General features: G+C 40.7%; 1 protein-coding gene across 2 annotated transcripts in view; it reads right to left on the reverse strand.

Moving 5' to 3' along the window:
• Nucleotides 1–273: 273 nt before the first annotated feature.
• The window catches only part of LOC107713689 (ras-responsive element-binding protein 1-like), a 59,330-nt gene continuing 35,545 nt past the window's right edge, over nucleotides 274–24,058 (reverse strand). The window contains exons 3-12 of one of the 2 annotated variants that reach the window (XM_016519283.1): nucleotides 23,712–23,941; nucleotides 19,587–19,676; nucleotides 19,229–19,392; nucleotides 14,500–14,647; nucleotides 14,267–14,409; nucleotides 7,574–7,763; nucleotides 4,949–7,475; nucleotides 4,222–4,386; nucleotides 3,317–4,090; nucleotides 274–3,201 (exon numbers count right to left, since the gene is read on the reverse strand). In XM_016519283.1, the coding sequence (XP_016374769.1) occupies nucleotides 2,693–3,201; nucleotides 3,317–4,090; nucleotides 4,222–4,386; nucleotides 4,949–7,475; nucleotides 7,574–7,763; nucleotides 14,267–14,409; nucleotides 14,500–14,647; nucleotides 19,229–19,392; nucleotides 19,587–19,676; nucleotides 23,712–23,941 (4,940 nt within the window). In that variant the 3' untranslated portion in view covers nucleotides 274–2,692. Of the gene's footprint in view, nucleotides 3,202–3,316; nucleotides 4,091–4,221; nucleotides 4,387–4,948; nucleotides 7,476–7,573; nucleotides 7,764–9,529; nucleotides 9,673–9,762; nucleotides 9,908–14,266; nucleotides 14,410–14,499; nucleotides 14,648–19,228; nucleotides 19,393–19,586; nucleotides 19,677–23,711; nucleotides 23,942–24,058 lie in introns of those variants that run through there. The other variant, XM_016519274.1, reaches the window with a different exon arrangement.

The raw sequence follows: 24,058 nt of genomic DNA on the forward strand, positions 1-24,058 counted from the left end.
TACTTTTGCAGGGATTCTGAAGTGTGTATTCTACAGATCATTCCTCATCAAATGTAGTACCTACACAGACAGTGTGACTTCGGACACACCTAGTGTCAACAGCGGTTGATAAAAATTGATAGACCTTCATTGCTTGTCAAAAACATTACCAAGCCCATTATAATTGCAGAGCGCAGAACACAAACGTATGCATTAAAGTGGCAGATTGCCTTTGGGAGGAAAGAAGAAAAAATCCTGCCACACCTTTCCTTTAATATATCTTTATTGCTTGAATAGTTTTGATACAGAACAGCTTACATTTCTGATTCTGAAGCACTCATTCGAAGAACAAGAGTAGTGTACCAAAAATGTTCTGGTGATTCTGGTTCCATTCAAGTCCAGTAGAATTATTTCTGGGGATGTAGCAGCGACACAAAGCTCCCTTTTACATCAGTCAGCACGTCAAACAGTGACAGGTCTCCATTCCTCTGCATTTTTCCAAAGAGACAGGGAGGATTAAAATAAAAAACGGAAAAAGGAGAACATATCTTGTAGAAAACCCATGAGTGGAATGTGGATTTGAGAACTCCACCCTGTTCATTTGAATTCACAGTCAAGTGCTAAAAAAAGTAGTGATTGACGATTCAACATATTCAGAAATCATATGTGAAGAGAATTTTTTGTTGCAAGAAAAATGACGATTTGAGAAAGCCTTTTGTATGAACCCTGAGAGTGAGACAGAGCGGGGCGGCAGGAGGGGCGAAACAGAAAACAATTATTATAACTGAACAACATAAAAGGTTATCATGCAAAACTACCCTACAGATTCACCCATAGCAGAATAACAGTAAATTTCACAGTTTTATACACAAAAGAATATATCAATGAAAACAACTTCTATCTCTCTGTCAAACTGAAATAATCATCATAATAATAAGATAAGAGAAACAGACCACACATTCTAAAAAAAAATGCATACAAAGATCTACATAAAGCTTTCAGATCAAAAGTGATTATTATCATCATCATCATCAAGGACCCAGATCAAAGCTGGGATGCTAAGTATTGAATTTGAATCATTTTTATGCAGCATAATTGTGTTAATACATGGCTTCTCCACATTTACTTCTTCACCCGCACTGGGTCATAATAAATACATTAAAAACATCTGTGAGCATTCTTACCAGGAAACCAATCACTTCTGCACACAGCCAACACAAAACACACTCACATGAACCCAGGAAAAGGCATCGGGGGAAGCAGAAGTCCCGGAATACACAGATAAAGCGATTGCATTCAAGTTCATCCAATACTACAAGTCTCGTGTCTGAGCAGAGATGTTAGAGCTTCACCACTAGGGGGCGCACAGCAAACTCTCTCCCCAGCCCCACTATTGGTTCAAAATTCCTTTTCCTTGTTTGCTTGCTTTTCGCATCCTGTCATCGCACTTCGGCACGTGCTGATCAGCAGGCATCCGTTTGGGTAAACGGCTGCTCCAGGAAATCAGGAGAGCTATAATCGAAGATGCTTACCAGTCCACACAATTTTCATACAGTCTCCATGCCCTTTGAGGTTTGCTTTGTTTGTGTCTGAGGTTTCTTTACAACACGAGTTCATAAAACTGAGAGGTCAAAGAGATCCAACACTACAAAAGAACGTGCGATTGACATGGGGTCCTCCTAGTTGAGGAGCGCTTCAGGACGACATCCTGACAGGAGGCAGCAGGGCGACGGGGTTCAAGTACACCATGAATTCTAGTTCGTGAGCCCGGCAGAAAGTGAGACACCTGCCTAAATGCTCAAGACGAAAAGAGTAAGGCTTAAAAAGTGAAGCTTTTGGAAGACGGTAACCCTGGACACAGGTACACATTTCATCATATTTTTGTCAAGTACATCAGATTCATAACTCATGGGCTTCCTGTAATTCCTCATTGTGTTTGCTTTTTTATTTTTGTATTCTTAAGGAGTTGAGACAGGGCTTGAGGGACATAATTCAAGAGCCCTAAAATCTAAAAACATTGCCTTTCCACATTAAAAACCATCCTTTTGTGCCAAAAAATGGAACACAATTGCTAACTAAAGACATTGACACAATCAGCACAGCTGGACATTCATCACCTGTTTTGGGCAAACATTGCCCATATACTTAACGCGGCAGCTGCTGAACATCGTTTTGCTTGGCTGTTTCCCCAAAACATCTTTACACGACGCAGCACCCAGAATAACAGAGCTGTTATAAAACAATTACTCTGGAAGCCTCCGTCATTAAAAGAATTACACAAAATGGGAAACTGGCAAATTAAAGAGGACAAACAGCAACGAAGGAGCCCTATGGTGAACAAGTCGTCTTTGCGTATTCCAGTTATGCACTTGGGTGCAAGCCTCTCAGTAGAAACATGTCCTCTTGTTAATCTCAGCCGTCGCTGGATAAGGGTATAAACTTGCTTTTCATAAGGTCTCTGAACTGTACAATACGATATGCAAATTTGTTCATATATTGCTTAAAGTAGTTCTCTCAGGATTACACAAAAAAAATCGTAAAATACTATAGAAATCAACTTTCGATCATGAAAAATGCTGATAAAGATATAGCAAAAAAAGTAGAAAGGCACTTGGAAAGAGTCATTGCTTCTTTTTTCTCATTGCAATGTACTTTTGTTATATGGCACTGCTTCTTGTTGCAGCATATTTCACCACAAGAAAAGAGTCGCTCTTCACTCCACGCCAAGCAGTGGCGGCTCTGGGGTGGGCAAAATGTGCTCAGTAGTGGGCTTGGTGTGGATCTCCAGTAAGCCTTGAATGAATCCCTCCGACGGCTCTAAGTCTGATGCGGTGGGTGAATCCGATGCTTGTTTCTCTGCTGGAGGTTCTTTGGGTGTCTCTGTTGCTGATGCAGGTCCTGTCTTGGAGGTTAGTTTAAACTCTTCAGTTTCCGCAGAGGGTACACAATCCTCCTCTTTCTCCTGTGAGGTTGGTTCCCCCTTCACAGTGTCTGATAATTCGCTTTCGTTCTCAGAGGGTGGATTGGTGCTGGTGGGTGTGCACTCGCCTTCGCTAGCCGAACGCCCGCTGAAGCCGTCCTCATCTGGTCCACCTGTGACCCCGCAAGTCGAACCATCACTATCCGCTCCACGGAGTTTCTGGTGGATTCGCTGATGTCGGACCAAACTGTGCTTGAGGGTGAATGTGCGCTCACATGTCTGGCACTTGTAAGGCCTCTCACCTAGTAGACACGTCATTAAAAACATTCAGTTTTTAATAAGAAACAAGAGCTCTATGTTTTGATGATTAATTTACCAATCTATACCAATCAAGTATGTTTTTAGCATGGTCATTACCTGTGTGAGAGCGCATGTGTCTGGTGAGGTCCTGAAGGCTCCAGAAACGTTTATTGCATATACTGCACACCTTTTTCCTCTTGTCTGGCTTGCTGCCAGGTTCTTCAGTCTCTCCCTCAGCACTCTTTGGTTCAGTTGCAGCTCCCTCTTCATCACTCCTCTCCTCTTTATCCGCCTCAGACCCACTCTCCACCACACTGCCCATTCCCTCGTTCTCTGCTGTGCCCTTCCTTACACTCTCCACCTCTTCTTCTGTATCCTCTTTCTTATTTTCACAAGGCACAATTGGATCATCTGATTTTGTGAGGCTTTGTTCCGGTCCATTAGTGGAGTCTGATGCTACATCCAGCTGGTGAACTTTCTCATGTCTGGTCAAGGTAGCAGCATAGCGGAAGCTCTTCTTGCAACTCTTGCAGGTCAATTTGGACTCCTCCTGAGGTGTTGCTTTGTCAGACATGTCGCTATCTGCTGTAGGGGAGGACTGCGGCTTGTCTTTCTCAGTGATCTTGAAATCCTTTGACTTGGAAACAAAGGTCAAGTCAAGGGTCTTATTGCTATGGGAATCGCCATCCTCTTTTTCTGGGTCGTTGTGCTTCAAAGACTCGAGGGCTGTTGGGTCCTCCTCTTCTTTGTGAGGAAGAGGCTCTACCACGGCTGCCTCTGTCGGCTTAGCTGGTGAAGGTTTCTCAGCATCTGATGCTACAGGCTTCTCAGGGTCTGATCTTGTGAGATCCATTGCCTCACTCGCAAGAAGCTCCGTCTCAGATGAGCTCTCTGAAATATACATTGACCCATTACATTTTAGGTAATAACGTGCAGTTTTAACCTCTATCAACAGATAAAGAAATACTTAGTCTAAAGTACTTAAGCAATTCAAAGTTTCTATTATATATTATTTTTGATACCTGCACTCTCTGGTGAGCCTTCCTCTGCTTCCTTAGGCTTGGGTATTGCACCATTGCGTCGAAGCACTCTGTTGGAAACACCATGCTTGCGTAAAAGATGTCGCTCACAATTGGACTTGGTCGAGAAGAAGGCATCACACTGGGGACAAGGATATGGCTTCTGACCTTTTAAAGGAATACAAAATAAAATCAGGAAAATAAATTGCAGGGTTAAAACAAATCTTTACTTGACCCTCCAACTCTAGCACTCTCTATTCTAATTCTATTCTTTAAAAAAAACTTGCCCCTTTTAGACTTGCACTCAATTCATTTACCGCTTGTTTTCTTAAAAAAAAAAAACTAACACTAGCTTCTCTATTCTTTTTGTATTTTATACTAACACTAGCTTCTCTATTCTTTTTGTATTTTATCTATTTGTTTTCTTTTATTTATTATACAATTAACAAAAAGCAAAAAAAAAGGCCTCTAACACTAGCTTGCCCTATTCTTTTTCTATTCTATCTGCTTTCTTTTCATTTATTATATAATAATTAAAAAAAAACCTTGCTACGTGTATTGCGTTAGGCTAACTGAGACTTGTCATTGCACTTGCATATTGCTCTTTTGTTGATTTTGATTGATTCCATTGTCATCATTTGTAAGTAACTTTGGATAAAAGCGTCTGCTAAATGACTAAATGTAAATGTAAAACAGAAGGTGTACATCAACCCTGTAAAACTTTACACACCTGTGTGTGTTAACATGTGGCGCTGAAGCGAGCTGGACCAAGGGAAAACTCTGGGACAAAAGGGGCAAGTCATCTTTTGCACAGAATTTGAGTATGCATTCTTCTTTCCTTTGGACTGCTGGGCTGGCGAGTGTTTCTCATCATTCACTTCTTTCTTTTCACTAGCACCTGGCTGCTGCCCGCCTTTTCTTGCCAAATCAATTGTGTTGGTCTGAAGATAGGCGCTGAACTTGTTGGCATCAGTGGTTGCCAACATCCTCTCAACACTAGCAAACTCCCCACTAGACTCCAAATCAATACTTGGGTCTGTGGCATTCATCACAGGTTTCTCTTTCACTGTGCTGTTGGTAGGCCTTTTCCTGGACCTCTTTTTTGAGCTCTCTAGTGAGAGCTCTTCTGTCAAAATATCTGGTGATTCTTGCTTGCCATGTGTGTCAGAATCAGCCTGAAGACTACTAGTGTTGTCCCATTTAAGAAGGTCAGGGGCACCAGAAACTGAGGAAATGATCTGAGCAATGGATGCTAGTGGTGGAAGCTCCTTCACAGCAGTAGAGGAAGGTTTAGGAAGCAGGGGCTTTAAACGCAAGAGCCTTCCTGCAGCATTAGTGCTACCAGTAAGGGAGGACAAAGCAACAGGGACCTGGTAGCATCCAAGAGGTTGAGACTTCTCATCATTGGACTTCTCGGCCTGAAGAGCTTGTGCAAGTATGCTAATGGATGACTGTTCTTTCTTAACCTCCCTTGGCAATGTGGCCTCAATGTCTTGTTTAAGCTTCTTCACAGGATTCTTAGGAATAGAGAGGTCAATTGGTTCCATGCTAGAGTCATAAGAGACAGGTTCAATTTTGATCCCAGGAGATCCACTCACACTTCCAGCACTGCTGCTCCCACGGCTTTTGTTAGAGAAATCCAGAGGTTGATCCATATCTACGTTGTAAAAGCTAAGGTCCTCAACTTTGATAGGCTGCACTACAGTGCTAGGAGAAACCCCATTGAGAGGAGATGGATTTGGGCTATTTTGGGTTGATGCAGCTAGAAGAGTGATTATGTGCTCTTCAATATCCTGCTCTTGGACCTCTGGATGTTGTTTCAGAAGGTGATGGATACAGTTACGCTTCGCAAGGAAAGCTGCTCCACAACGGTTGCACTCAAATGGCTTTCGCTGGCAGCCATTGTGTGTGCGCAAGTGTATCTGCAGGGCTCGGAAGGTTTTTAGGTCCTCCCCGCAGAAGCGGCAGGTAGTTTCACTAGTTCCAGCCTGCTCCAGTACGTCTGCTGTGGATGAGGTAACATACTTAATGTTTTTCTCAATCTCCTTGCGATTGCTTTTCATGTGCTTTTTGCGAAGGTGTCGCTCACAGTTAGCCTTGACAGTAAATGGGTAATGACAGAGCCGGCAGACATAGGGACGTTCACCACTGTGCGTTCTCAAATGACGGATCAGTGTTGCCTTGTCTGGGGCAACATAGTCGCAGATATTGCATTGGTGGGGTAGGATGCCCAAATGATATCGCATATGTGCCTGCAGTACACCAGAAAATGCAAAGACCTGGTCACAAAATCGGCAGGGGTACGAGCCCTTTTGAGATGTTCCCTTCTTTCCAGTGGTCTCTTCTAACTTGCCGTTCTCCTGTTTGATATGTCTTTCATCCATGTCCATTGGGGTATGGGCATCTCCCATGCAGTCGGCCTCCATTTGTATCCTCTCTGCCGAAGCGTGGTTGTTGGCAGAATTGGATGAGGAAGATGGGGAGAGGTCCCGAACTGTCTTGAGAGGATAGCTGGCAGGGGGTGGGAGGCTAGGGCTGACACAGCCCAAGGAAGCTTGCTGGGTGTTCAATAGGGGTGGTGGAGTTGAAGCTACCATACTGGTTCTGGGAGCCACCAAGGGCTTTGGCTTGAGTGGAGGCATCTGCTTGTAGCCCGACTGCACGGCACTACAAGGCGCCTTGGATAAGGGTGGGAGAGTGATCTGGTTAGGGGCAGCGGAAGTTACTTTGATTATTTGCTGTATATCAGCGAGTTCCATGTTGGATTCACCACAAACTGGCTTCACTACCATACCACCATCTGGTTGCACCAGAAAACCAGTCTGGAAGGGCTGAAGGGACAGCAGTTTGAGAGCCTCTTGATGGGACAGACCATGAAGAGTCGTTGGGTCTACAAGAGACAGGTTAACCCCTCCAACAAGGCCAGCCTCCTGAGGTACAGAGGACTGATTCTGCTCCACGTGGATAACCCGAATGCTATCTAGCTTGGCCTGCTGGACATCCTCTTCTGAGGGGGCAGGCTTAACCTGAGAGATGTGCTGCAAGCCCAGGCAGTCCATGAAGCTACTTTTCTCAGGAGTGGGAGGCTCATCTTTCATAATTAAGGGTGAAGTTGTCTCTTGGGTGCCACTGGAAGTCTCATGAGAGGCTTTGTGCAAGTCCAGAGCCGAGCTGAGAGGGAATGCCTTATCGCATGCGTCACATACAAAACGATGGAATTTGCCAGTGCATCGCCGAAGGTTGGTTTCACACCAAATCTGTGGGTTTAAAATAAAATTGAAACTTAACAAAACTCTCAGATATTACAGACAAGATAAAGAACTTTTACATATTGTGCAGATCAAGCACAAGTTACCTGGGCAATTTGCGGGAACTTCTGGCATGAAAAGTCAATGAAAGCCAGATCATTAAAGCCAAGAGGGATGGATGGGTTGTTCTGAATAAAGGGTCGTCCGTTGGGGTCTGTGGGTAGCTGCTTATGGGTAGCTGCATTGTGGCGGAGCAAACTTCGTTGTGTCCGGAACGAGATGCAGCATAAATCACATCTAGGAATAAAAATACTAATGTGAGGTGTTGATTTCAAGAACACACATTATAAAAGAATCAATCCGCATGTTATGTATGCAAATATGAAATAAATACAGCATCCAATCTACAGTGTACTGTGGAGACATCCGCACAGGGAAAATAGAGCTGGGATTTCCTAAGTGAATTAACTAAGAGCTGGAAAGTCGATGATAACCACACCCTTGCCTACAATGGCACTCTTTCTGTGTTTGTAGGGTGCTGCATAAGACAGCTGGCTAATGTCTGTGACGCTGTGCATTGGTCTTGTCGCATGCCCTGCCCCTGATCATGGTGATGACGTGTCCATAGGGACTGTAAGCTGCTTTTATCTCAGTAGACAAAGACAATACAATGTAAGGCATAGCATAGCAGCACATCCACCTATGCACATAAGGCACATAATGCCTTGAAGTGATAATAGGTTTAGGACCAATGCTTGAGAATGGTTTAAAAATGTGTACGTTTTGCATGAGAAAGCCATGAGAAGCAAAATTTAGCTTGCCTGTTACAAAGAGTTCAAGCACTGTTACCTATAATTACACTAAGCACTAACCATTCCCTGTCCAGGATGCTGTTGTTTCTTACTTGGAGGGGCTGTTTGGGTAAGCCAGATAACACGTCTGTATCTTGAAAAGCATTATTGGGTCTTTTTGTATGTGTGTAGTTGTTTTGCTGCTTTTAGAACTCTTCAGAGTGGAACCCAATTCACAGCAGTCTAGATCCTCTTAACTAGCACTCTTAGCTCTTGTGATTACACAGGATTAGTGCTAAATTTGCAGTACTTCCATACAACAATAACGCTGCTCTGAAACACAATCAGACAGGCTCTGCCAACTTCCTTCTCCCACAGCCATGCCGTACAGCTATCCATTAACTAGAGGAGGTACCCATCGGTTGGGTGAATATTCTGCAGTTTGACGTCTCCAGGGATACAGCTACAATCTTACACACATGCATGCACACACTACTACAGAGATGTCCTGCAGAATGCATCTTCCTGAAGTCTCCTCCTGTCTCATTAAATCCCCCCCAGCTACACAACCTCTGTGGTCTGTCCCCCCTCCATTTTCCCCTCTTTCCTCTTCGTGCCACTCCCTTGCCCTAAGCCTGGGGGCCACATGCGGGGGGGAAGGGAAGAACCTCTTAGGCCTCTCAGGAGTGGGAGGGGGACACGTCGACAGGATTACAGTCATGTAGGTATGATAATTTCCGGCCAATAACATTTCAGCAAAACAAACATAGTTCCAAACTCTCAAGCTTGATAAGATAAAAGATTTCTATCTGAACCAACCAAATGTGTTTTTAACATGCACCACAATATAAAAGGCAAATCCCACTGAAACAAAATCCCTTTGCATAGTTTGTAAGCAAGAGGAGTTGCCCCGTCTCTATTCGGATGTGTTAAATTATGAGTGTTCCAGCACAAAGCATGCCACTATATCTCCCGGCAACTGCAGGGATCCAGCCTAAAGCCCCAGCTACTGGCGTCCCCTTGCAATACAACTCGCACCTCAAACAAAGGGACAACATTCCTGTCTGAGCTTAATGGACAGCTATAATATACTGAACGGAAAACTGAGTGTAGGAAGGGCCAGAACTGTTCCATTATCAAACCCTAAACTTTGTTACTAAACCTGTCAGTCCTGAATTAAACTCATGCGTCTCTTGTGTTTGTGTTACATAATCAAATTGTTTTTGGAAGCACTTTTCACTGAATTTAATCTACTGATGTATGGGTTTGTACCTCAGTGTAGTGTCAGGATGGGTCTCCATGTGGGCATCAAAGTCGTTTCTGCAGGTGAGGGTCTTGAAGCAGATAGGACAGGTCAAGACTTCTTCCTGTCCTTTGTACAAACTCTGCTCATCTACAACGCTATCCTCTTTGACCTGCAGCACACAGGTCACCGTCAGCTATTTGTAGCCCAATTTTGAGAGCACCTCTTGGGGCACTGGGTAAGATAGTGGAACTACATTTACCTTTTTGCTGGTTGTCTCCTCTGTCTTCTCAATGTCTTCATCGTGGCTTAGTTTGCGTTTGGCTGTAGAGGTACGTCGTCGCTTAAGTGGAGACAGAGTCGGACTGTTGGGGATGGAGCTGGCATCCTTCTCGTGGATCTTCATGTGTCTGAAAACAGACAATAGAGTGTGCTTTAAAACCGCATTTGGGCATTTACAAACAAGCGAGCATCACAAATGATTCTGTTCTTTGCAAAACGCTTGGGCACTACAGGGTTAATGGTTATGGTTATGGAAGAATTTCTTGGGAAGGAGTTGCATCTTGAGGACATTTACAGATGCCACCCACTTGTTTGATAGATGAGCAGTTCATGAATAATATTCTAGAAATTAAGGTAGAGGAACCCCTGTTCATCCCATTGGGAGCCAACAGAAAGGACTGTAATCGGAAGACACTAATGGTCTGGAAACTCATGCAATTATCCCACAGCCTCTATATGTGCTTATGTGAGTCCAAGATGGCGGGTAGAGATCAACGGAAAAGAGAGTGGTAATGTTGCATGGAGACGGCCAGAAGTTGATCCTCTGTTATCCAGAGAGATCTTGAGGAAACCAGTCAAGACAAGTAAGAATTGGAGGCCTAATAAAGATGAATGTTAGACTCAAGTAAAAGTTTCAAACCCACTGTTTCCCAAAATATCACTCACACTATACCTATATGACAAAAAGGTTTATATTTATTGTACAATCAAAGTTTACATTTCAAATCAAACAAGTCTGCTGGATGAATCCAGGAAGGGCTCTAACCGAGGTTTATATCCGTGGACCTATAAAAGTTTATCTCATAAAAGTACTTTGGAAGTGTACATGCATGTGCAAGTGTAAAAAAGGTCAGACATCCCATGGTCTTGCATGTCTCAGTTTTCACTCTGCAGTCAGTGGTTTATTAATAGCAGGCAGTATGTTGGACACTCGTGTGAGGACCTGGCATGCCATTATATCTCTCTGCTCTGGACTCTGACCTTGCCTCTGACCAATCACAGAAAACCAGCACTGCCAAGTCAGCAAACTCTGATTGGATGGAAATCATCACCACAGTAACCTCATATAGGATGACAGCTTATCCTCTGAAAAATACTAATTAGTTGATTATTGCTAGTACTTAGGAATGGTATGACTGAATCTGAGTCATGCAGATGTGTTTCAATTAATTTAAAATGTAATGGGGCAGTAATGCTTTTTCTAACTGCACTAGACTGAAGTTTGCTGTCCTTGAATGAAGGATGTCAGTATGGACATTTCACGAGCAGCCTGGCTAATCTGTAAAGGATCATAAAACTTGTTGATGCATAAACAGGTTCATTCCATCCAATCTAAGCATTCCATCGCACTCCCGCAGAGCACAGACAGAGGGCACTGTGGTGTCAGAAAGTTTCCTCTCTTCCAAGCAATGTCAGAGCAAGGGCACCCCCTGCAAACCTGTGGCTGTTCAGTGGTGTAACTAAGACCTAAAGAGTTAAAGCAAATAAAAGCAGCCAATCAGAACGCACACTGACTTTCCTCTGTGAAGTTGTGATCTTTCGCCATGGCAGCAGTGACTCCCTCCTCCTCAGGGCCCCTATCTAACCATGTGATGCTTTGGCACAAGATTTGTCAACTACATGGACAGCTTCCTTAGACATGCATGAGGCTTCAAAACTATCAGCAAACTTTTTTTTCAGAACTGAAAAACTGCTCAAATATTTCTATCAGGTTTCATGTCTTGAATGGACAGCATCTTGGACATATCTAGAGCCCAGAATATAGAAACTGGGCTCAACTTGGTCTACCAGACTTTAGTATGGCCAATAGTTAGTCATTTTTGATAGCTATGAAAACAAGACTTGTACATATGATTCAAGAACACATAGGGCCCTATGATTTCCACGATGTGGAAAACACAGATGGAATCATGGAATCCAGTCATAAAAACGGAATTTACAGTATAATGCGGAATGTCACGGAATCTGCCAAATTTTGGATGGATAAATCAAAAGTAGGTCAGTACACTTAAATCAAAGTGCGATATGGACTAGTGTCTGTGAATATTAAGCTGCAAAAATAATGATTTAAATATGAATCCTGCATGTTCGATCACGAATGAATGGCGCAGACACGTGGTTTCTTTACTACACACATACTGAAGCGCGCATGACGCTTGCGGTGTTTTCTGCCTCTGCTGCCTCAATATATGAGTACATAAACATGAATATAATCTCTAGAACTGCTCTGAGAGTCACTTCATGAGCATTTTACCGTTTCTTTTGAGTAAAACAGAAACTTAAAGGTCTTCACATCAACCCATTAAAACAAAAGTTAACTTGAAGAAACCGTGACAAATATATTACTTAATGTAATGATAGTATTGTTACTAATAATAATTATTAAAACATTATTTTTTAGGGAATATTTACCAGGAAAAAAAACATTTACCAGAATTTATTTAGCAGAAAAATGTAAATACACATTACAGTATTTCTGGAGGAAAAAAGAAGAAGAAAGAATTTAAAAAAAATATATAAAATCAGTTAATTAGAGATGCTTTTGATTATTACAGTTTAATTAATCAAAATTAAAATGGAATCCAGAAAAATTATGGAAAACAGTATTTGGTAAAAATAAATAAATAAATAAAACTGAATTTGGGAAAAAAGTAAAACATTTCATAGGGCTTAAAAATGTTTTACTTTTGTTAAACTTTTAATAAATTGCTGTTAAATTGTGTAAGCTTCATGATTTCAATTAATTAGACATGCTTTTTTATTAATAAAAATGTAATTTAATCATTAAAACAGAGTCTAGAAAAATTAAAACGGGGGGGGACAATCTACAGTGTACTGTGGAGACATCCGCACAGGGAAAATAGAGCTGGGATTTCCTAAGTGAATTAACTAAGAGCTGGAAAGTCGATGATAACCACACCCTTGCCTACAATGGCACTCTTTCTGTGTTTGTAGGGTGCTGCATAAGACAGCTGGCTAATGTCTGTGACGCTGTGCATTGGTCTTGTCGCATGCCCTGCCCCTGATCATGGTGATGACGTGTCCATAGGGACTGTAAGCTGCTTTTATCTCAGTAGACAAAGACAATACAATGTAAGGCATAGCATAGCAGCACATCCACCTATGCACATAAGGCACATAATGCCTTGAAGTGATAATAGGTTTAGGACCAATGCTTGAGAATGGTTTAAAAATGTGTACGTTTTGCATGAGAAAGCCATGAGAAGCAAAATTTAGCTTGCCTGTTACAAAGAGTTCAAGCACTGTTACCTATAATTACACTAAGCACTAACCATTCCCTGTCCAGGATGCTGTTGTTTCTTACTTGGAGGGGCTGTTTGGGTAAGCCAGATAACACGTCTGTATCTTGAAAAGCATTATTGGGTCTTTTTGTATGTGTGTAGTTGTTTTGCTGCTTTTAGAACTCTTCAGAGTGGAACCCAATTCACAGCAGTCTAGATCCTCTTAACTAGCACTCTTAGCTCTTGTGATTACACAGGATTAGTGCTAAATTTGCAGTACTTCCATACAACAATAACGCTGCTCTGAAACACAATCAGACAGGCTCTGCCAACTTCCTTCTCCCACAGCCATGCCGTACAGCTATCCATTAACTAGAGGAGGTACCCATCGGTTGGGTGAATATTCTGCAGTTTGACGTCTCCAGGGATACAGCTACAATCTTACACACATGCATGCACACACTACTACAGAGATGTCCTGCAGAATGCATCTTCCTGAAGTCTCCTCCTGTCTCATTAAATCCCCCCCAGCTACACAACCTCTGTGGTCTGTCCCCCCTCCATTTTCCCCTCTTTCCTCTTCGTGCCACTCCCTTGCCCTAAGCCTGGGGGCCACATGCGGGGGGGAAGGGAAGAACCTCTTAGGCCTCTCAGGAGTGGGAGGGGGACACGTCGACAGGATTACAGTCATGTAGGTATGATAATTTCCGGCCAATAACATTTCAGCAAAACAAACATAGTTCCAAACTCTCAAGCTTGATAAGATAAAAGATTTCTATCTGAACCAACCAAATGTGTTTTTAACATGCACCACAATATAAAAGGCAAATCCCACTGAAACAAAATCCCTTTGCATAGTTTGTAAGCAAGAGGAGTTGCCCCGTCTCTATTCGGATGTGTTAAATTATGAGTGTTCCAGCACAAAGCATGCCACTATATCTCCCGGCAACTGCAGGGATCCAGCCTAAAGCCCCAGCTACTGGCGTCCCCTTGCAATACAACTCGCACCTCAAACAAAGGGACAACATTCCTGTCTGAGCTTAATGGACAGCTATAATATACTGAACGGAAAACTGAGTGTAGGAAGGGCCAGAACTGTTCCATTATCAAACCCTAAACTTTGTTACTAAACCTGTCAGTCCTGAATTAAACTCATGCGTCTCTTGTGTTTGTGTTACATAATCAAATTGTTTTTGGAAGCACTTTTCACTGAATTTAATCTACTGATGTATGGGTTTGTACCTCAGTGTAGTGTCAGGATGGGTCTCCATGTGGGCATCAAAGTCGTTTCTGCAGGTGAGGGTCTTGAAGCAGATAGGACAGGTCAAGACTTCTTCCTGTCCTTTGTACAAACTCTGCTCATCTACAACGCTATCCTCTTTGACCTGCAGCACACAGGTCACCGTCAGCTATTTGTAGCCCAATTTTGAGAGCACCTCTTGGGGCACTGGGTAAGATAGTGGAACTACATTTACCTTTTTGCTGGTTGTCTCCTCTGTCTTCTCAATGTCTTCATCGTGGCTTAGTTTGCGTTTGGCTGTAGAGGTACGTCGTCGCTTAAGTGGAGACAGAGTCGGACTGTTGGGGATGGAGCTGGCATCCTTCTCGTGGATCTTCATGTGTCTGAAAACAGACAATAGAGTGTGCTTTAAAACCGCATTTGGGCATTTACAAACAAGCGAGCATCACAAATGATTCTGTTCTTTGCAAAACGCTTGGGCACTACAGGGTTAATGGTTATGGTTATGGAAGAATTTCTTGGGAAGGAGTTGCATCTTGAGGACATTTACAGATGCCACCCACTTGTTTGATAGATGAGCAGTTCATGAATAATATTCTAGAAATTAAGGTAGAGGAACCCCTGTTCATCCCATTGGGAGCCAACAGAAAGGACTGTAATCGGAAGACACTAATGGTCTGGAAACTCATGCAATTATCCCACAGCCTCTATATGTGCTTATGTGAGTCCAAGATGGCGGGTAGAGATCAACGGAAAAGAGAGTGGTAATGTTGCATGGAGACGGCCAGAAGTTGATCCTCTGTTATCCAGAGAGATCTTGAGGAAACCAGTCAAGACAAGTAAGAATTGGAGGCCTAATAAAGATGAATGTTAGACTCAAGTAAAAGTTTCAAACCCACTGTTTCCCAAAATATCACTCACACTATACCTATATGACAAAAAGGTTTATATTTATTGTACAATCAAAGTTTACATTTCAAATCAAACAAGTCTGCTGGATGAATCCAGGAAGGGCTCTAACCGAGGTTTATATCCGTGGACCTATAAAAGTTTATCTCATAAAAGTACTTTGGAAGTGTACATGCATGTGCAAGTGTAAAAAAGGTCAGACATCCATCCCATGGTCTTGTAGGTCTCAGTTTTCACTCTGCAGTCAGTGGTTTATTAATAGCAGGCAGTATGTTGGACACTCGTGTGAGGACCTGGCATGCCATTATATCTCTCTGCTCTGGACTCTGACCTTGCCTCTGACCAATCACAGAAAACCAGCACTGCCAAGTCAGCAAACTCTGATTGGATGGAAATCATCACCACAGTAACCTCATATAGGATGACAGCTTATCCTCTGAAAAATACTAATTAGTTGATTATTGCTAGTACTTAGGAATGGTATGACTGAATCTGAGTCATGCAGATGTGTTTCAATTAATTTAAAATGTAATGGGGCAGTAATGCTTTTTCTAACTGCACTAGACTGAAGTTTGCTGTCCTTGAATGAAGGATGTCAGTATGGACATTTCACGAGCAGCCTGGCTAATCTGTAAAGGATCATAAAACTTGTTGATGCATAAACAGGTTCATTCCATCCAATCTAAGCATTCCATCGCACTCCCGCAGAGCACAGACAGAGGGCACTGTGGTGTCAGAAAGTTTCCTCTCTTCCAAGCAATGTCAGAGCAAGGGCACCCCCTGCAAACCTGTGGCTGTTCAGTGGTGTAACTAAGACCTAAAGAGTTAAAGCAAATAAAAGCAGCCAATCAGAACGCACACTGACTTTCCTCTGTGAAGTTGTGATCTTTCGCCATGGCAGCAGTGACTCCCTCCTCCTCAGGGCCCCTATCTAACCATGTGATGCTTTGGCACAAGATTTGTCAACTACATGGACAGCTTCCTTAGACATGCATGAGGCTTCAAAACTATCAGCAAACTTTTTTTTCAGAACTGAAAAACTGCTCAAATATTTCTATCAGGTTTCATGTCTTGAATGGACAGCATCTTGGACATATCTAGAGCCCAGAATATAGAAACTGGGCTCAACTTGGTCTACCAGACTTTAGTATGGCCAATAGTTAGTCATTTTTGATAGCTATGAAAACAAGACTTGTACATATGATTCAAGAACACATAGGGCCCTATGATTTCCACGATGTGGAAAACACAGATGGAATCATGGAATCCAGTCATAAAAACGGAATTTACAGTATAATGCGGAATGTCACGGAATCTGCCAAATTTTGGATGGATAAATCAAAAGTAGGTCAGTACACTTAAATCAAAGTGCGATATGGACTAGTGTCTGTGAATATTAAGCTGCAAAAATAATGATTTAAATATGAATCCTGCATGTTCGATCACGAATGAATGGCGCAGACACGTGGTTTCTTTACTACACACATACTGAAGCGCGCATGACGCTTGCGGTGTTTTCTGCCTCTGCTGCCTCAATATATGAGTACATAAACATGAATATAATCTCTAGAACTGCTCTGAGAGTCACTTCATGAGCATTTTACCGTTTCTTTTGAGTAAAACAGAAACTTAAAGGTCTTCACATCAACCCATTAAAACAAAAGTTAACTTGAAGAAACCGTGACAAATATATTACTTAATGTAATGATAGTATTGTTACTAATAATAATTATTAAAACATTATTTTTTAGGGAATATTTACCAGGAAAAAAAACATTTACCAGAATTTATTTAGCAGAAAAATGTAAATACACATTACAGTATTTCTGGAGGAAAAAAGAAGAAGAAAGAATTTAAAAAAAATATATAAAATCAGTTAATTAGAGATGCTTTTGATTATTACAGTTTAATTAATCAAAATTAAAATGGAATCCAGAAAAATTATGGAAAACAGTATTTGGTAAAAATAAATAAATAAATAAAACTGAATTTGGGAAAAAAGTAAAACATTTCATAGGGCTTAAAAATGTTTTACTTTTGTTAAACTTTTAATAAATTGCTGTTAAATTGTGTAAGCTTCATGATTTCAATTAATTAGACATGCTTTTTTATTAATAAAAATGTAATTTAATCATTAAAACAGAGTCTAGAAAAATTAAAACGGGGGGGGGACAGAATTTGGGGGAAAAAAATAAAACTGACTTTGAGAAAAAATAAAACCGATTTCATAGGACCCTAAAGAACACCCTAGTAACCATTATTAATAAAACTATACTCATACAAAAACTTTGGAAAAGATGAGATGTTATCAGGACAGTAACAGCTGATGTAGTAAAACCAGATTCCCTTCACATCGGTCACAGCCGCACATTCCATGCAAATCAAACATAGTGTAGTATTTCCAATTCCGCCCTAATTTCACTTTACTTCTGCTTGCTACCAGAAAACTGCAATTTACAGAGCGCTTATGCAAGGGGCCCATAAGAGCCATCCACACACACTGATCCCCCAAATGCACTTCACCATCAACCTTTGCAACCTTGGGAGGAAGTTCATGTTTACCCCCTCCATCAGCAAGGCCTGCTGGGAGAAGATACCATGACCAAAATGGGGGAGTTGCTTTAAAGTCACTCTTCACTTCCTGCAAAGCTCTCTCTCCTTAAACAAAAGCAAAGGCTACAGAGCTAGAGCTGATGAACCCCAGTGGTAGCACACGTATGAGCACCAACATACACAAACAAACCAACGCCTTTTCATTTATCTTTGTGGTGCACTCATCCTCTGGGCGACTCTTCAGCGCATGCGAAGGCAGGGTGAGGCCTGAGGGATGTAATCAACCAACAAGCTTTCACTTCTCTAAAAAGCCCAACACACACCTCCGAACAGTTCAACTTCTTAAATGATGCTTGATACACTCTTGGGGGTGAACTTTTTTTTGACAACCACCCAAAACACCCTAGCAAATTCTTAGAAGACCTTGGCAACCCTAAAACACCTGAGCAACCATATAGCCACCACTCAAAACACCCTAGCAAGCTGTATAGCAATGCACTAACAACTATTTAAAACACCTTAGCAACTCTAGAACATCATAGCAACCACTTAAATCACCTTAGCAACTCCAGAACACCATTGCAACCACTTAGAAGACTCTTGCACCTGCATAGCAACACACTAGCAACCACTTAAAACACCTTAGCAACTCTAGAACAAATAGCAACCACTTAAAACACCTTAGCAACCCCAGAACACCATAGCAACCACCCAAAACACCTTAGCAACCCTAGAACACCATAGCAACCTCTTAAATTACCTTAGCAACTCTAGAAAACCACTGAAACCAATTAAAAGACTCTTGCACCTGCATAGCAGCACACTAGCATCCACTTAAAAGACCTTAGCAACTGTAGCAATCGGTAAAAACACTCCAACAGCTGCATAGCAAAACACTAGCAACCACTTGGTCGTGCTGCTCCTGCACATCTATAAATCACACACATGTACAGTTACTCACTGCTGTTTATCATAGCATTTCAGACAAGTTGAGTTTGAATACTCAACGGTTCACAAAGGTGTGCATGTATGAAACCATAAACTCAATCCTTAGTCGAAATAATAATTTGATAGTTACACTTTATTAGCTGAAAGACAGTATGAAACCAGGACTAACTTTATAAAGCAATGCACAATTCATGAATATGGTTTAAATGAAAAAAGCTTTAAAAATTTTATTTAAAAAAAGTTATTACCTTTAACCAAAATGCAATAACTTTCCACACCTCTGAAAAGAATTGTGCAACATAACCAAGGCCTCGTGGGTGGAAAAAAAAGGTCTCTGCCAAAAAAGTTAATACTCTCAAAATCAAATTATATCCCAATGTATAAAGTCCCACTGAATCTTCCATTTTCCTTAATAATTCATCACATTATGGAAGTTAAATGTGTGCATGCTGTCTTAAGAATAATTTCTGTTGTGCGAATCAAAATCTTCAACCCAAGTGACACATTTTTGCTCCAGATTGCAAATCATTTTTAGTTTGAAAACCCCGACTGACCTGTGCATGTTGCCATTGGTGGTGAAAGTCTGATGGCACACAGAGCATGTGTAGGGTCTCTCTCCACTGTGCACTAGCATGTGACGATCCAGAGAGCTCGCCGAGCTCAGAGCCTTCCCGCAGATACTGCAAGAGTGGTCCGAAGTCCCGCTATCGGTGTTGTGCTGGAGAAAAGACATTTGGGTCAGCTAGCTCAATAAGTTAATTAACATTACAGGCCATGCTCTTCAATATATTGTCTTGTCTAAGTGGCTTCTGAAAATGCTCCAACATTCCGCCATCTTTGCTAACTTGTACACAGACTTTAATTAAAGAAATCAACAGGTATGCAACATTATACTGAAAAAGTGCATGTTACCTGGCGGATGTGCATGGTGAGCTGGTGTTGGGTCTGAAAGCTCTTATCACACAGTGGACAGACGATACACCCGCTGTCATCTTTGGTTTCCTGAAACAAATATGAGATGAACTATATGTAGTTATAAATCTCTACAGCATACACAGAGCACTGTATTATACTATGTGCCAAAAGCTTGTGTTTTAAAGCACGATGATGCAAATTTGACATCTTGCTGGCACAAAAGCTGTTTTTGCACACCAGAGTACACTTAAAAACAAATATTTTCAAAGTGTATATGTAATAAAAGTTTATTTTGTCAACTTTTATTTTATTTAACTTTACCATTCAAAATTTGGGGGATTTTTTAAAATGTTTTTCAAAGTTTCTTCTGCACAACAAGGCTGCATTTATTTGATCAAAAAAAAAAAAAAACTATGTTCTCTATGTGAATATATTTTAAAATGTAATTTATTCCTGTGATGCAAAGCTGAATTTTCACATCATTACTCCAGTCTTCAGTGTCACATGATCTTCAGAAATCATTCTAATATGCTGATTTGTTGCTCAAGAAACACATCTGATTACTATTAATGTTGAAAACAGATGTTCTGCTTATTTTTTGTAAACTGTGATACTTTTTTTCAGGATTTTTTGATGAATAGTTCAAATGTAGTTCAAAAGAACAGCGTTTATTTAAATTAGAACTCCTTTGTAACATTATAAATGTCTTTACTGTCACTTTTGATCAATGTAATGCTTCCTTGCTGAATAAAAGTATAAAAAAATCCCTAAACTTTTGAACAGTAGTGTAGATGAGCCTCAAAGCCCATGAAATAAAAGCCACAAAACATTAGAAAAAAATAAATAAAACTCAGCTGTAATATTACATTCAAGAATAAACAAAAGCTAGTCTTATGGTCATCACTTTGAGTCACACATTCAAGGAGCGTGGGTAAAAACACATATGCAGGAGGCAGGGAATGAGGCCTTGTCTTCCGACCTTGAATGTCTTGTCAGAACATGCTGTATGTGTGAGATACTGAGCTAAATTCACTGTTAAATAAACACTTGCTCAACCCCATGAACTACATCAGTCACTGCTGCACGACCACGGAGCACAAACACTCTACTGTTACACATAAACCACAGCAATACAGTTCACTTTTTTGTGCACGAATGCAGTTTATTTTAATACGGACCACAATCGTGAATCTGAAGATCTTCTGTTTATTCAATTTGAATGTCTTCAAAAATCAATGATCAATTCTCTCCTCCTGCAGTTATGTTTTGTTTTGGAGTTTGTGTATTTCGTGACGCGCATCTTAACGGAGCGAGAACTGTTTCCTCTTTCTCCTTGAGTGGAAATCTATGTAAACCGACACCACACACACTGCCTTCCTCTCGCTGCTGTTGACAGTACGTCAGATCATTAAAGGGATAGTTCACCCAAAAATGAAAATTCCGTCATCATTTACTCACTCTCAAGTTGTTCCAAACCTGTATGAGTTTCTTTCTTCAGTTTCTGGTCCCCATCTGTTTGGTTACCCACAATCCTCAAAATACCTTTTTTACGTTCAACATAAGAAATAGAGTCATATAGGTTTGGAACAACTTGAATTATGACCGAACTTTCATTTTTGGGCGAACTGTCCCTTTAACTGTCCCTGTTCAGTGAGACCAGTTCCTGTTGTAACAGATCTGATGCCATCACATGACAGAATGCCTTGTATGCTTACTCATATGATGTCATAAAATAAATGCGTAGCTATTATCTCATAATATATATAAAGAAAAAAACAAGAGAAGGCACATGAGTCATCACAAATTCAGCCCTAAATAGACAAACACACAAGCGGTTAAACTAGACTGGAATCTTCAAAAACATCTCTAGGAAGAAAAGAGCACTTCCTTTTCCTCTGGTGGCATGCTGGCGTACGGCTTGTTTTCCTTCTGTGACTCTCTTGGCTTCGGTTCAGGACCAGCGAGCGCCAACTGCTCAAGCTGACAATATTTACCATTCTGCATGTTATGAGGGGAAGTGTCATTCACAGACAACGTTTGCTTTTTGACCTTAATTGGCAGTGATAGTTTCGTTATATAAGGAAGTCCCATTCATTTCATCATCACAATTCACTGAGTCATACTGACCTGCTTAAATAAGTCTATAGGTCATAAATTGGTTTAATCCACTTACTACGCACTACCATTCAAATGTTTGGGGTCTGTAAGATTTGTTTTAAAGAAAATAATAAATTTATTTATTAAGGATATATTAAATTGATCAAAAATGGGGGTAAAGCTTTCTATTTCAAATAAGTACTGTTCATTGCTGTTCTTCCTAAAATCTTGAAAAAACGCATCACAAAATGTGAAGCAGCACAACGGTTTTCAACACTGATAATCATAAATGTTTCTTAAGCATCAAATCAGCATATAAGAATGATTTCTGAAAAATCATGTGACACTGAAGACTGGAGTAACGATGATGCTGAAAATTCAGCTTTGCATCACAGGAATAAATGACATTTTAAAATATATTACAATAGAAAAATTTGATTTTTAATTGTAATAATATTTCACAATATTTCTGTTTTTATTGTATATATTTCATCAAACAAATGCAGTCTTGATGAACACAAGATACTTCTTTCAAAAAGCATTAAAAAAAACATTTGTACTTTTGAAAAGTCGATTTCCTTGGATGATTCAAAAAGCGGATGTAAATGCTGTAAGGCATTTTTCTATTATTATTATTTTTTTCACTGTTACAATTCATGGTGCACCTGAGCAAACACCTGTTAGCAATTTTTCTTTTTTACCGGTTTTGTCTGAACCTGTTTGTGTTCAGCAGTACCTGTCTGCAGTGTTCTGTACTTTGGCGCGTCTCTTTATTCTCAGTTAATCCAGTAAATTACACAACGCACTGTAAGCTTCTTTACTTTTCCTCAAAAGGACCGATAGAGGCCTGAGAACTAGACTACAGCCACTCCAGGTGAAACACTGCCTACTGGCTAAAAGATCCCACTCAAATTTCTATTCTGCTCTCTAGATATAACTCATGTCCTTCAATGCAAGTTTATGAGATTTTATACCTATATATAATATCCTACAGGCAAAATTAAAATTGTTTTTTTTTTTTTTTAAAGTGGAAGGAACACATTTAAGGGGGGTGGATGGTTTGGATCCAAAACTTCAGAGACTAAACTTCCCCCCAGAGTTCCACAGGAGTGTTAAGGGGTTAAAAGTGACACCTGTTGCCCCACACCGGAGTGTTAAGGGATGAATTGCATGCTCTAATGGGAGCCATGTGATGCAGCCGGGTGAACAAAAGGTGGATTGAGATGCCAGTAGACCATTTGTCACTTTCCGTTTTAAAAGCAGGATGCTGCATCCATAAAGTCCTTCCCACCTGTACTACTTTCTAACCACAAAAACACATGTATATAAGCAGCAGCTATTCATTATTTAGAGCTGCATTCAAGTTAACTTTAATCTTAAATCTCTAGTGTGCAAAATTAGAATTAGTGTTACGCCATCACAGTACATTAAAAACAGTATGCAAAATCTGCCTACTGTAGATGACAGTTTTTAAATGCATTAAACAAATTAAAATGTAATTTTAAAGTCATTAATATAGCTAGATATTACACAACTTGATTGTGTGCAATGCAACTTTATGAAGTGGTAATAAGCCACAATGGTGGACTGTCTGGTTACGTGCTTAAAACTGTAAACTTTCTCATCAGCAGCAAAATACAAACTTTTGTATAATAGAAGTATGTGAATTGGAACGCATCCAAGGACACTGCCATGGCTCGTCTGATTGGTTTATTTGTGGACTGAGTCAGTACGAGTTTGTTTTGAGATTATGAATCAGTTCGAGACATTTCAGTGTTGAGTTTGGATCATAAATATATTTTGGGTTTTATAACCACAAATAGTTCTTGTTTCCGACCGCAAAATGACATCAACACTGTCTCTGCTGCACAAAATACTAGGAAACGTCTTCTGTGTTTTACTTTTACTTTACTGTTATTACATATATAATGTAGCAGGTTTATGCATGTAAATCCATGTATATTCGCTAATATCACATTTATCAAGTATGCATGTGATTTTCACTTATTCTTCGTAACCTCTTACCTGGGTCTTTCTTCCACTGCGGTTGGTGCTGGGGCTTTTGATGGACACCTTACTGGGCGTGGTGTGGGCGGAGTCTACGCTGCCGTTAAGCTGAGCTGCTTTCATCACAGTGCTCATCATGGAGTTAATGGAAGACAGGTCCACCCCATCGGCTACCTCCATCTCTCCGTCTAATCTATTCTGTCCGTTCTCCCATTCATTTGCTTCCTCCTCTACACTGGTAGAACTCTCTGTGGATGTTTTCATTTCTTTGTATTACTTTAATGAATGATAGGTAGAAAGATAGTGACAGACAGAGCAACAGACAGAAAGATAGAACAAATGATGGATGGATAGAACAATAGATG

The sequence above is a fragment of the Sinocyclocheilus rhinocerous genome, unplaced genomic scaffold (assembly GCF_001515625.1).
Source record: "Sinocyclocheilus rhinocerous isolate Xijiao unplaced genomic scaffold, SAMN03320098_v1.1 scaffold642, whole genome shotgun sequence".
NCBI classification, from domain to species: Eukaryota; Metazoa; Chordata; class Actinopteri; order Cypriniformes; family Cyprinidae; genus Sinocyclocheilus; species Sinocyclocheilus rhinocerous.